This window comes from Heterodontus francisci, chromosome 6 (assembly GCF_036365525.1).
Source record: "Heterodontus francisci isolate sHetFra1 chromosome 6, sHetFra1.hap1, whole genome shotgun sequence".
NCBI classification, from domain to species: domain Eukaryota; kingdom Metazoa; phylum Chordata; class Chondrichthyes; order Heterodontiformes; family Heterodontidae; genus Heterodontus; species Heterodontus francisci.
Window position 1 is genome coordinate 52774050 of NC_090376.1, and position 12713 is coordinate 52786762.

General features: G+C 43.6%; 2 protein-coding genes across 7 annotated transcripts in view; one reads left to right on the forward strand and one right to left on the reverse strand.

Moving 5' to 3' along the window:
• Positions 1-6047, reverse strand: part of ift88 (intraflagellar transport 88 homolog) — a 171149-nt gene extending 165102 nt beyond the window's left edge. For 2 of the 4 annotated variants that reach the window (XM_068033663.1, XM_068033661.1), the window contains exons 1-2: positions 5957-6047; positions 2098-2198 (exon numbers count right to left, since the gene is read on the reverse strand). In XM_068033663.1, the coding sequence (XP_067889764.1) occupies positions 2098-2121 (24 nt within the window). In that variant the 5' untranslated portion in view covers positions 2122-2198; positions 5957-6047. The remainder of the gene's footprint in view (positions 1-2097; positions 2199-5956) is intronic. The other 2 variants (XM_068033665.1, XM_068033664.1) reach the window with 1 other exon arrangement.
• Positions 1-12713, forward strand: part of cryl1 (crystallin, lambda 1) — a 119564-nt gene that overhangs the window by 620 nt on the left and 106231 nt on the right. The window contains exons 1-2 of one of the 3 annotated variants that reach the window (XM_068033668.1): positions 6099-6243; positions 6366-6473. The exons of 1 other annotated variant lie outside the window; for it this stretch is intronic. In XM_068033668.1, the coding sequence (XP_067889769.1) occupies positions 6203-6243; positions 6366-6473 (149 nt within the window). In that variant the 5' untranslated portion in view covers positions 6099-6202. Of the gene's footprint in view, positions 1-6096; positions 6244-6365; positions 6474-12713 lie in introns of those variants that run through there. One more of the 3 variants, XM_068033669.1, reaches the window with a different exon arrangement.

Here is a 12713-nt window from a genome sequence, read left to right on the forward strand (position 1 = left end):
AGTAATCATAAGCTTTCTAGGAAGCATTAATGAATCAGGGACTATTAATGCCTCCTCCCTGACCGTCTAGAAGACCCCAATAACTGGTAGCAAACTGAAGTTTTCACACAGCTTCTGCACCAGCCATCTAATTACCTCTCACAGTAAGGAACGGTGCTGTTAACAAACTTAGTTGGTGAAATACCCTTCTCTGGTGCCAGTAATTCTGATCCTCATCCCTCCTCCATTAACATCTCTTAGTTTGTGCTACTGAAATATCAGGCCAATGCCACCATCCCGAACAAGATACAAGTCAGAGTGTTGGACCACTGCAATCTGACAGAAAATCTGGAGCAGCACTGAAAATGTTAGTCTTCTGCTGCCACTTTACCAACCATGGCTCAAACCCCCAGAAAGTTTTCTGTCCTCTGCCCATTCCCCCAACAGCCCTGTTGCTCTCACCCCTCCCAATCATTGTACTTCTCTCCCCATTCCCTTTCCACCTGTTCCTCAACCATCCACTTTTGTTGGCCCTCTCCCCACTCCCTTCCCTTCCCTTCCCTTCCCCAACCCATCTGACCCCACCTCTTCTCCCCACTTCTGCTCTCTCCTTTCTATCTTCCAACCCACTCCTTAAATGATGATTCTGATAATCCCTGTGGCTTTTGTATACCAGTAGATGTGAATTGTAATCTATTTGTTTCTTCTATAAGAGGAGATTCCTCATTGTTATCCACATATGAATTTTCAAAGTCAATCTTTGAATCAGTCGGTTCAGATCTCACTTTTTGAAATTTATTCTCTTCCATTTTTACAGGTTCTTAATTGTTTAAATTTGAAAAGAATGTACCAATTAATTCCAGTTAATCCGACTTCCTTCTGCTTAACTGCAGGCGTATCTTTATTTTCAAGTCCATTCCTTACAGTTATACATTTTGGATTATCTTTTTGAGATAGCAAGTTTAAAATCGCTTCTTTTTGCAACTAGTTCATTCTTTTTTGGTCAAAATCTTCTTTAGCCACTTTGAGAAGGTTGTTCAAATGATTTTTATATTCAAGTAGAAATGTTTGATATTCCTATTTCATCTGATCTTTAAGTTTGTAATCCTTCAGTTTTTCTTGATCCCACTCTCAACATGCCTGTTGGATGTTCAAAACTCTGCGAGTGCAGTTGATAGCTTCTTCATTTTGGACTTCCATTTTCTGTTCTAACACTTTGAGTCTTTCGCAGAAATCATGAATAACATCATCCCAATCACTTTGGGGTTTCAAATAGTCATTTGTAATCTGTCCATTTGCCTGGATTCCTGCTGCAGTATTCTGTGTTGTCTCAGCATTGGTAGGCACCTTTAATTCAGTGTCAGGTCTCCCTTCAGGGTCTGAGGTCTCAGTCCTTCCTGGGGAGAATTTGAGATTCTTCAGGCACTTTTGCCACCTCTGTTAAATCCACTAATGAGGTGGACACATTTGTATCTTTATTTAGTTTCCTCTCTGGCCCAAGAAGATTACAAGTAGGTGAGGGGTTTTTATCTACAGGAACAGTTCCCGTACTCTTGCCCACCATCCCAGAAGATGGTAAAACCATGTCCCCCGTGAGATCATTTCCTAATATAAAATAAGCATGATTAATGGATAATTTAGCCATAACACCAACAATGACAGACCCTTTTACTAAGGCACAATGACACAATGGGATAGGCACACAATTCTCATCGATACTCTGTATCAATACATTTTTATTCAGTGAACCCTTTCAAGAAAAGTCTAAATCTTTTTCTAACATTAAGCTCTGAGCTGAACTAGCACCTTTCAGGATTACAATCTTTTTGAGCTTTTTCTTGGACAAAAATGGAGTGACTTCCTCTTCAAATATAAAATCTTCATAATCCTTCACATCCCTATTTACACCCACAGTAAATAAATTAGACGGTACCAGTTTTTCACCAGCCCCCAATCCTTGGTGCAGTATTCTTTGGAGAAACACTACCCCACACTCCCTAAAGCCAAGGCTTTCAGTTTTAACTTCTAACACTCTGCTTTTTCATGTCTGACCTTATGACAATGAAAACATGTTGGTCTTTTTAACTTGCTTCTATCCTCTATACTTTTTTTTACCACCTTAGGGAGCATCTGTCTTCTCATTTCTACTGTCTCCTCTGTAATCAGGAATCTGTTCAATGTGGAAAATTACCCAAGTATGTTGTCATGCACGGAAGGAGCTGTAAGGAAATAAACAATGAAATGGAAGAATTATGAATTTATAAAGTCAACTATTGAACAAAACCACAAGAACTTTACTCAGAGAGTAGTAGGGGCGTGGAACGCCCTGCCTGCAACAGTAGTAGACTCGCCAACTTTAAGGGCATTTAAGTGGTCATTGGATAGACATATGGATGAAAATGGAATAGTGTAGGTCAGATGGTTTCACAGGTCGGCGCAACATCGAGGGCCGAAGGGCCTGTACTGCGCTGTAATGTTCTATGTTCTATGTTCTCTCAATCTCCCTGCTTCTTCCTCTTCTCCTCCCCATCTCTCCTTCTTTCTTTCCTCCTCCTCCACAGCCTTGGTCGAGTTATCTCCCTGCTCTCTAACATTGTTTAATCTGAATACATTTTGTTTAGTTTAGTTTAAAGATACAGCACTGAAACAGGCCCTTCAGCCCACCGAGTCTGTGCCAACCATCAACCACCCATTTATCCTAATGCTACACTAATCCCATATTCCCACCTGTCCCTATATTTCCCTACCACCTACCTATACTAGGGGAAATTGTTAATGGCCAATTTACCTATCAACCTACAAGTCTTTGGCATGTGGGAGGAAACCGGAGCACCCGGAGGAAACCCACGCAAATACAAGGAGAACTTGCAAACTCTGCACAGGCAGTACCCAGAATTGAACCCGGGTCACTGGAGCTGTGAGGCTGCGGTGCTAACCACTGCGCCACTGTGCTGCCCTTGTCTTGAGTCCCCATATGTAACACCAGAATAATTCCAATAATTCTCTCTTCAACTCTACTTTTTTTCTTTATCAATATCTTATTAAAAATCTTACCTCTGTGCATCCTGGTCCAATTTATCCCCTGCCCTCTAATCCTGCTTGACTTGAAGGCTACGCTTGGTTTTGACTCTGCGTGCAATACCATGGGTGATTGATGAATTATTTAATGAGTTTGATAAATTCCATTGAGACGCACATTATGTCATCTAAAACAAAAGGAAAATACTGCGGATGCTGGAAATCTAAAATAAAAACTGAATATACTGGAAATACTCAGCAAGTCAGGCAGCATCCGTGGAGAGAAAAACAGAATTAATGTTTCACGTCTGTGACCTTTCATCAGAACTGGGAAAGTTAGAAATGTAATAGGTTTTAAGCAAGTGAAAGGGGGAGGGGGGGGGGAACAAAAAAGGGAAAAAATGTGATACAGTGGAGGACAGGAGAGATTAAATGACAAAAGGTTTCATGGTGCAAAGCCAAAGGGAGTGGTAATGGGACAAGTAAAGAAGCGAAAGATGTGTCTAGATGAGGTGTGAATGGCAGGATAACAGCAGTCCAAACACAAAATAAAGGGATTAAGACGAAAAAACAACAAAAAAACCATGAAAAAAAGAAAAAATGGGGGCAGAGTTAATGATCTAAAATTATTGACCTCGATGTTGAGTCCAGAAGGCTGTAAAGTGCCCAGTCAAAAGATGAGGTGCTATTGCTGGAGCTTGCATTGAGCGTCATTGGAACACTATAGCAGGCCAAGGACAGGAAGGTCCGAGTGGGAGCAAGCTACAGAATTGAAATGATAAGCGACAGCAAGCTCAGGGGACACGCTTGCGGACTGAGAGGAGGTGTTCTGCAAAAAGGTCACGCAGTCTGCATTTTATCTCTCCAGCGTAGAGGAGACCACATTGTGAGCAGCGAATACAGTATTTTGAATTGAAAGAAGTACAAGTAAAACACTGTTTCACCTGGAAGGAGTGTTTGGGGCCTTGGATGGTGAGAAGGTAAAAAGGCAAGTGTTGCATCTCCTGCACTTGCATGGAATGGTGCCACAGGAAAGGGAGGAGGGAATGGTCCCTTCAGAATGATGGGAGGGGAGAGGAAGGTATGTTTGGTGGTGGCGTCACACTGGAGATGGGGGTAATGGCAGAGGACGATCCGTTGAATACGGAAGCTGGTGGGGTGGAAGGTGAGGACAAAGGGAAAACTATCGTGGTTCTGGGAGGGGGTGGAAGGGTTGACAGCAGAAGTGAACGAAATAGATTGAAAACAGTCGAGGGGCCTGTCAACATGGTGGTGGGAAATCCTTGGTTCAGGAGAAAGGAAGACATAGCGGAAGCGCTAGTACAGAAGATTCCATTGTCTGAGCAGATGCGACAGAACTGGAGAAACTGGCAGAATGGAATAGAGTCCTTTCAGGAAGTGGGGTGTAAGGAAGTGTAGTCCAGGCATCTGTGGGAATCTGTGGGCTTATAGTGAATATTGGTTGATAGCCTATCCCCAGAAATGGAGACAGAGACGCCGAGGAAGGGAAGGGAAGAGTCAGAGATTGACCATGTGAAGGTAAGAGAAGGGTGGAAATTGGAAACAAAGTCAATAAAACTTTCCAGTTCAGGGTGAGAGCAGGAAGCAGTACCGATACAGTCATCAATGTGCCGGAAGAAGAGTTGAGGGAGGGGGGCCTGAGCAGGACTGGAAAAGGAATGTTCCACATATCCCACAAAAATGCAGGCATAGCCAGGACCCATGGGGTACCCGTAGTAACACCTTTCATTTGGAGGAAGTGAGTAAAGTTGAAGGAGAAATTGTTTAATGTGAGAACAAGTTAAGTCAGTCAGAGGAGGGTGAAGGTGGATGGGTATAGGTTGGGCCTCCGTTCTAGGAATAAGCAGAGAGATCTCAGGCCATCCTAGTGGGAGATGGAGGTGCAGAGGGATTGGACGTCCATGGTGAACAGGAGACAGTGAGGGCCAGGAAACGTAAAGTGATGGAGGGCATTGCAAGAGTCACAGATATAAGTGGGAAGAGACTGGACAAGGAGAGAAAAAATAGAGTTGAGTTAGGAAGAAATCAGTTTAGTGGGGCAGGAACAGGCTGAAACAATGGGTCTACCAGGGCAGTCCTGTTTGTAGATTTTGGGAAGGAGGTAGAAGTGAGCTGTTCAGAGTTGGGGAACTATGAGGCTGGAGGCCATGGAGAGAAGCTCACATTATTAAATTTGTTGGCATACATAGAAACCTAGTCACATATTATTTAATAAAATTGCTGAACTCCAATGACTCTGTAATCTGAAACCTGAAAGTTAAGAGGGATAAGGAGAAAATCAAACAGCCGTAAAAGGGTAAACTAGCAGTCAGGGGAGAAACTAGCATCCCATGGTCCAAGGCCAGGGAATGGCCCAGCAACTGACCTGGAGAGCGGTAGAGGCCAAAAACAGGCTTTGGATTCAGTCAACTTGGCAGAGGTAGGCAGCAGCAGCATTTAAGGAGTGAGAACAAAGGCACTATTTCAAAGAAGAGCGGGGAGTTCTCCTTGGTCTCCCGGCCAACATTTATCCCTCAAACAGCATGACTAAAGCAGGTTATCAGGTCGGAGTTCCGAAGAAGGGTCACTGACCCGAAACGTTAACTCTGCTTCTCTTTCCACAGATGCTGCCAGACCTGCTGAGCGATTCCAGCATTTCTTGCTTTTATTACTTTATAATATTGCTGTTTGTGAGACCCTGCTGTGCGCAAATTGGTTGCTCTGTTTTCTACATTATAACAACAACATGTCAAAAGTACTTTGTTAACTGCAAAACACTTTGGGGGGGGGGTGTTCTGAGTTTGCGAAAAGTGCTGTATGAATGCACGTTCTTCTACTTTCCTTTTTAGATGCAAGCATGTAAAGTTTACACCATCTGAAGAGGAAAATGGGAAAAGTTGAACGTTGTTTTTTTGACATGGCATTGTCATACATGCTACCAGCTAAATCTAATAAACACCTTTGGACTCCAACTGTACTGGTTTTTAACCCTGTATCTGGGCCCTGGCCCACGCTGCTGTTAGCTTGGTGCGCCCGTATCGGGATCTTGCTCTGTGAAGCAGGAGCCGTTAGCCAATGGGGTTGCACGCTGGCACGAACGCTCTGTGAACTTGGCCCTTCCCCCTCCGGACGAGCGAACGAACTCCAGAGACCGTGCTCGTGTCCGGTTTGTGGAACGTCTTAGCCTCACTTAAGCGAAGTAAACATGAGCGACTGTAAAAAAGGAAGCATTTTAATTGTGGGAAGGTAATTGTTCTAATTAAAGTTACAGTATGCGCATATATTGTTCATTAAAATAATATTTGGTCGTTTCTATTTTGTAAAGTTAAAATTTGTGATATGATATTCATTTTTTCAATATTTACCAGTGGAATCGTTGGACGGAGCTGGGCCATGTTGTTTGCAAGCGCAGGGTACAGAGTCACTCTTTATGATACTGTTCAGCAACAGGTCACCAGCGCAATTGAAAATATAAGGTACAGTATGATACATCGTACGAAATTCACAATAGCAGGCCTTCCAATGTACTTTCATTCTTGGACTGTGACCTGCATTTTTATTTTAAAATACATGATTAGCAGTTAGTATGTCGTTTTTTTTAAAGAAAACAACAATGGATGAAGGATTTATGACACAGAAGCTTAAGGGAGCAGGGAAACAATGCCCCCTAAGCTTCAATAAATCATAAGACACGTAGAAGAACGCGAATTAATACTGTGACAAGAATATTAACCAGACGATTCCTGAAACCATTCACGGGAAGTTCTCCCATCAAGGAATTGCTTGGGCTTTATTACCTTGTTTATACCTCGGAATTAGTGATACCCAAACCAAGTTGGCTTGCAAAGCTGTCTTGCATTAACCAGTTTGAATTATATTAGCACTTTGACCTCTCATCAGGATGTTCCCAAACTACCAATCAAATTGATTAATTTTTTTCCAGCATTTCCTGCTTGTGTTTCAGATTTTCAGCATCTGCAGTATTTTGCTTTTATTAGTGATTAATTTTTTTGCTGATTATCCAAATCAGAGAACAAAGTTGTGAACGAACAATTGTTTATTAACCATAGTTAGCAGCATTTAAGGAAATAATTAGTAGAAAGGGATCGTATTCTTCTTTGGCCTCCTTGTCTCGAGAGACAATGGGTAAGCGCTTGGAGGTTGCCAGTGGTTTGTGGAGCAACGCCTGGAGTGGCTATAAAGGCCAATTCTAGAGTGATAGACTCTTCCACAGGCGCTGCAGATAAAATTGGTTGTCGGGACTGTTACACAGTTGGCTCTCTCCTTGCGCTTCTGTCTTTTTCCCTGCCAACTGCTAAGTCTCTTCGACTCGCCACTCTTTAACTCCGCTTGTATGGCTGTCCGCCAGCTCTGGCGATCACTGGCAACTGACTCCCACGAGTTGTGGCCAGTGTCACAGGACTTCATGTCGTGTTTGCAGATGTCTTTAAAATGGAGACATGGACGGCCGGTGGGTCTGATACCAGTGACGAGCTCACTGTACAATGCGTCCTTGGGGCTTCTGCCATCTTCCACGCGGCTCACATGGCCAAGCCATGTGATAATTGACAATAAGTAGCAGGTTACAAAAGCAATTCATTTATGACAGTAATTCAGCAACAACTGCTTGCTGATTATTAGTTGAGATCAGTTACTGGGTGATATAAATTGATGAAATTAATTTTGGATTAGACTTTTTTTATTCATTCATGGGATGTGGGTGTCGTTGGCTAGGCCAGCATTTATTGTCCATCCCTAATTGCCCTTGAGAAGGTGGTGGTGATCTGCCTTCTTGAACCACTGCAGTCCATGTGAGGTAGCTACACCCACAGTGCTGTTAGGAAGGGAGTTCCAGGATATTTACCTAGTGTCAGTGATGGAACGGCGATATAGTTCCAAGTCAGGATGGTGTGTAGATTGAAGGGGAACTTGCAGGTGGTGGTGTTCCGGTGCATTTGCTGCCCTTGTCCTTCTAGTTGGTTGAGGTCGCGGGTTTGGAAGGTGCTGTCTAAGGAGCCTTGGTGCGTTGCTGCAGTGCATCTTGTAGATGGTACACACTGCTGCCACTGTGCGTCGGTGGCGTAGGGAGTGAATGTTTGTGGATGAGGTGCCAATCAAGTGGGCTACTGTGTCCTGGTTGGTGTCGAGCTTCTTGAGTGTTGTTGGAGCTGCACCCATCCAGGCCAGTGAAGAGTATTCCATCACCCTCCTGACTTGTGACTTATAGATGGTGGACAGGCTTTGGGGAGTCAGGAAATGAGTTACTTGCCGCAGCATTCCGAGCCTCTGACCTGCTCTTGTAGCCACGATATTTATATGGCTACTCCAGTTCAGTTTCTGGTCAATGGTAGCCCCTAGGATGTTGATAGTGGGGGATTCATTGAATGTCAAGGGGAGATGGTTAGATTCTCTCTTGTTGGAGATGGTCATTGGCTGGCACTTGTGTGGTGTAAATGTTACTTGCCACTTATCAGCCTAAGCCTGGATATTGTCCAGGTCTTGCTGCATTTCTACACGGACTGCTTGAGTACCTGAGGAGACGCGAATGGTGCTGAACATTGTACTATCATCAGCAAACATCCCCACTTCTGAACTTATTGAAGGAAGGTCATTGATGAAGCAGCTGAAGATGGTTGGGCCTAGGACACTACCCTGAGGAACTCCTGCAGTGATGTCCTGGAGCTCAGATGATTGATCTCTAACAACCACAACCATCTTCCTTTGCGCTAGGTATGACTCCAACCAGCGAAGAGATTTCCCCCTGATTCCCAATGACTCCAGTTTTGCTAGGGCTTCTTAATGCCATACTCGGTCAAATGCTGCCTTGATGTCAAGGGCAGTCACTCTCACCTCACCTCTTGAGTTCAACTCTTTGGTCCATGTTTGAACCAAGGCTATGATGAGGTCAGGAGCTGAGTGGCCCTGGCAGAACCCAAACTGAGCATCACTGAGCAGGTTATTGCTAAGCAAGTGCTGCTTGATGGCACTGTTGATGCCTTCCATCACTTTATTGATGATTGAGAGTAGACTGATGGGGTGGTAATTGGCCAGTTTAGACTTGACCTGCTTTTTGTGTACAGGACACACCTGGGCAATTTTCCACATTGCTGGGTAGATGCCAGTGTTGTAGTTGTACTGGAATAGCTTGGCTAGGGGCTTGGCAAGTTCTGGAGCACAGGTCTTCAGTACTATTGCTGGAATTTTGTCAGGGCCCATAGCCTTTGCAGTATCCAGTGCCTTCAGTCATTTCTTGATATCACGCAGAGTGAATCGAATTGGCTGAAGTCTGGCATCTGTGATGCTGGGGATTTCAGGAGGAGGCCGAGATGGATCATCAACTCGGCACTTCTGGCTGAAGATTGTTGCAAATGCTTCAGCCTTATTTTTCGCACTGATGTGCTGGGCTCCCCCATTATTGAGGATGGGGATATTTGTGGAGATTGCTCCTCCAGTTAGTTGTTTATTGTTCACCACCATTCACGACTGGATGTGGCAGGACTGCAGATCTTAGATCTGATCCGTTGGTTATGGGCTGTCTCTATTGCATGCTGCTTACGCAGTTTGACACGCAAGTAGTTTTGGGTTGTCGCTTCACCAGGTTGACACCACATTTTGAGGTATGCCTGGTGCTGCTCCTGGCATGCCCTCCTGCACTCTTCATTGAACCAAGGTTGGTCTCCTGTCTTGATGGTAAGACTCATTAGCTGCTAAAAAATTAACAGTATTAGATTGCCAAACTATTGAATAGATTAATGTCTATATACTTGTAGTTAGCAATGTTTCCAGAATTTATATGATCTTGTCCTTGTAAGCTGGTGTGAATGAACACAGAGGTCTTATCAGTGCTTCTTGGATTCTCTGCTGCTGGATAAGTTCACCTTTCACACTGGTAACTGTGTCTGGACTAGGTGGCTATATTTGGCTGGTATAGCCATAAAAGTTTAACTTATGTCATACACCGGAATGGGTAATAAATGCCAGCGATGTCGCCATCTTAAGAATAAAAAGAAATTGTATGACGGGAACAAAAGTAATCCCAGTATAAGCCACTTGCAAGCCTTCCCAAACCCAAACAACACCCTAATCCTAATTTTATTTTATTTTTATTTAGAGATACAGCACTGAAACAGGCCATTCGGCCCACCGAGTCTGTGCCGACCATCAACCACCCATTTATACTAATCATTTATCGGCCTTCAATCCCATCAATTTCCCCAACACCATTTCTCTACTAATACTGATTCCCTTCAGTTTCTTCCTCTCACTAAACCCTGTGTTCCCCAACATTTCTGGTATATTATTTGTGTCGTCCTTTGTGAAGACAGAACCAAAGTATGCATTTAGTTGGTCAGCCATTTCTTTGTTCCCCATAATAAATTCCCCTGTTTCTGACTGTAAAGGACCTACATTTGTCTTCACCAATCTTTTTCACTTCACATATCAATAGAAACTTTTACAGTCAGTTTTTATGTTCCCTGCAAGCTTACTCTCCCTGTTTTCCCCTTAATCAATCCCTTGGTCCTCCTTTGCTGAATTCTAAACTGCTCCCAATCCTCAGGTCTGTTGTTTTTTCTGGCGGGGCAGAGTTGGGTGATATTACAGAAGTGGAAATAAGTGGTCTTGGTGATGGTTGGCTATGTGGTCGGAAGTTCATCTTAGTGTTATGAATGCTGGACTTTGTAATATGATTGTGTTTTAAAGATTGTGATTGTTTAAAAAGTTTAAGATGGAGTCCAGAAGGTCAGGTGACCTCACATCCACTCTGCAAACAGACAGGACAGAGGTCTTGGTCTTGGTTGCCAGGTCAACAGAGAACACAGATCAATGACCTTATTTTTGAAAAAAAAAAGAGACTGCAGGGGTAGCAACTGAAGAACAAAAAGTTTTGCCCTCCCAGACTTTCGGGTTGTAAAACATGGTAATTCTGAAGATGCAAATGTACCAAGCAGCTGTTAACACCTGGGAGCAATGTTCTAAGTGGCCCTGTGAAACCAGAGTTCTGGACTTTGTATATTGGAACAGGACAATAAGCTATTGACGTGTGGTTCCAGATAAATTGAACAGATTTTCTGAAGGCAGACAGGCTGCAAGAGAAGAAGCCAGCAGTTGCGGCCTCAAGGCAGGCTGTAAGAAGAGAACCTAGCGGCTGCAGCCTGACAGCAGGCTGTAAGGGAAGAAAAAAGGTTGTGCCCTCGAGAGAGAGAGAGAGAGAGAGTATACCTCTCAAAAGCCTGATAAAATAAAAGGCTGCGAAGACTTGAATCAGTTTTGAAAACTGCAGAGAAGTAAAAGACCAGCAGGATCACGGACGTTCAGGTCGAAATGCTCAGAGAAGTGAGTGAAGAGGACATTGATTTTTGAAAACGGCTGGGAGATCCAACCCATTGCTTTCAAAAAGAATTGTGTGACGTATAAGCATGGTGTGAGGTTTTCAATTAATTTAATAAGTAAAGAAAATGGTGTTCTTTGTAATCTAGGGCATCAGCTACTTACAAAGTACCATCTGATTAATAGGGATTTCTCTTAGTTTAGTAGTTATCGAAGTATTAAAACGTGAAATCTTGTCATGTAATTCTTTAAATTGGACTAGGGTTCTTATCTCGTATTTTAACCTTCACTGTCTCACTGAGGTCGTAACATTGGTCAGATATAATGCCAAAGTTGTGAGGGAGAGAAATGGAGTTGTGGCTGGGGAATGGAGTTTGTTGCAGGGGCTGAAGACAGTGGCTTTCCCTAAATTTCTGCTGGTTTGGTACTGGATGCCAGACTAGCAGTCTGACAATTGAGATCCAGTGGAGGGATCAAAAGAGGTGGCGGTGAAGTAGAGCTGGATGTCATCAGTATGCACGTGGAAACAGACGCTGTATTTTTGGATGATGTCGCTGAGTGGCAGCATGTAGGTGGGAAATAGATGGGGGCCAAGAATATATCATTGGGGGACTTCAGAGCTAACTGTACGGGAGTGGGAAGAGAAGCTATTGCAGGTGATTCAGTGGCTAAGATTGGAAAGTACTAACGGAATCAGGTTAGTGCAGTCCCACCCAGCTGGATGACAATGGAAAGGTGTTGGAGGAGGATGGTGTGGTTAATTGTGTCAAATGCTGTAGAAAGGTTCAAAAGGAAGAGGAGGGACAGTCACATAGGGTGTCATTTGTCACTTTGATAAGTGCTGTTTCGTTCATCAGTGGAGTTCCCCAGGGATCAGTTTTGGGACCCTTGCTTTTCCTGATGTATATTAATGACCTAGACCTTGGTGTACAGGGCACAATTTCAAAGTTTGCAGGTGATATGAAACTTGGAAGCATTGTGAACTGTGAGGAGGATAGTGTAGAACTTCAAAAGGCTGTAGACAAATGGGCAGACAGGTGGCAGATGAAGTTCAATGCAGAGAAATATGAAGTGATTCATTTTAGTAGAAAGAACATGGAGAGACAATATAGAATAAAGGGTACAATTCTAAAGGGGGTGCAGGAGCAGAGGGACCTAGGCGTATATGTGCATAAGTCATTGAAGGTGGCAGGACAGGTTGAGAGAGCAGTTAATAAAGCATACAGTATCCTGGGCTTTATTAATAGGGGCATAGAGTACAAGAGCAAGGAAGTTATGTTGAACTTGTATAAGACATGAGTTCGGCCTCAGCTGGAGTATTGCGTCCAATTCTGGGCGCCGCACTTTAGGAAAGACGTGAGGGCATTGGAGAGAGTACTGAAAAGATT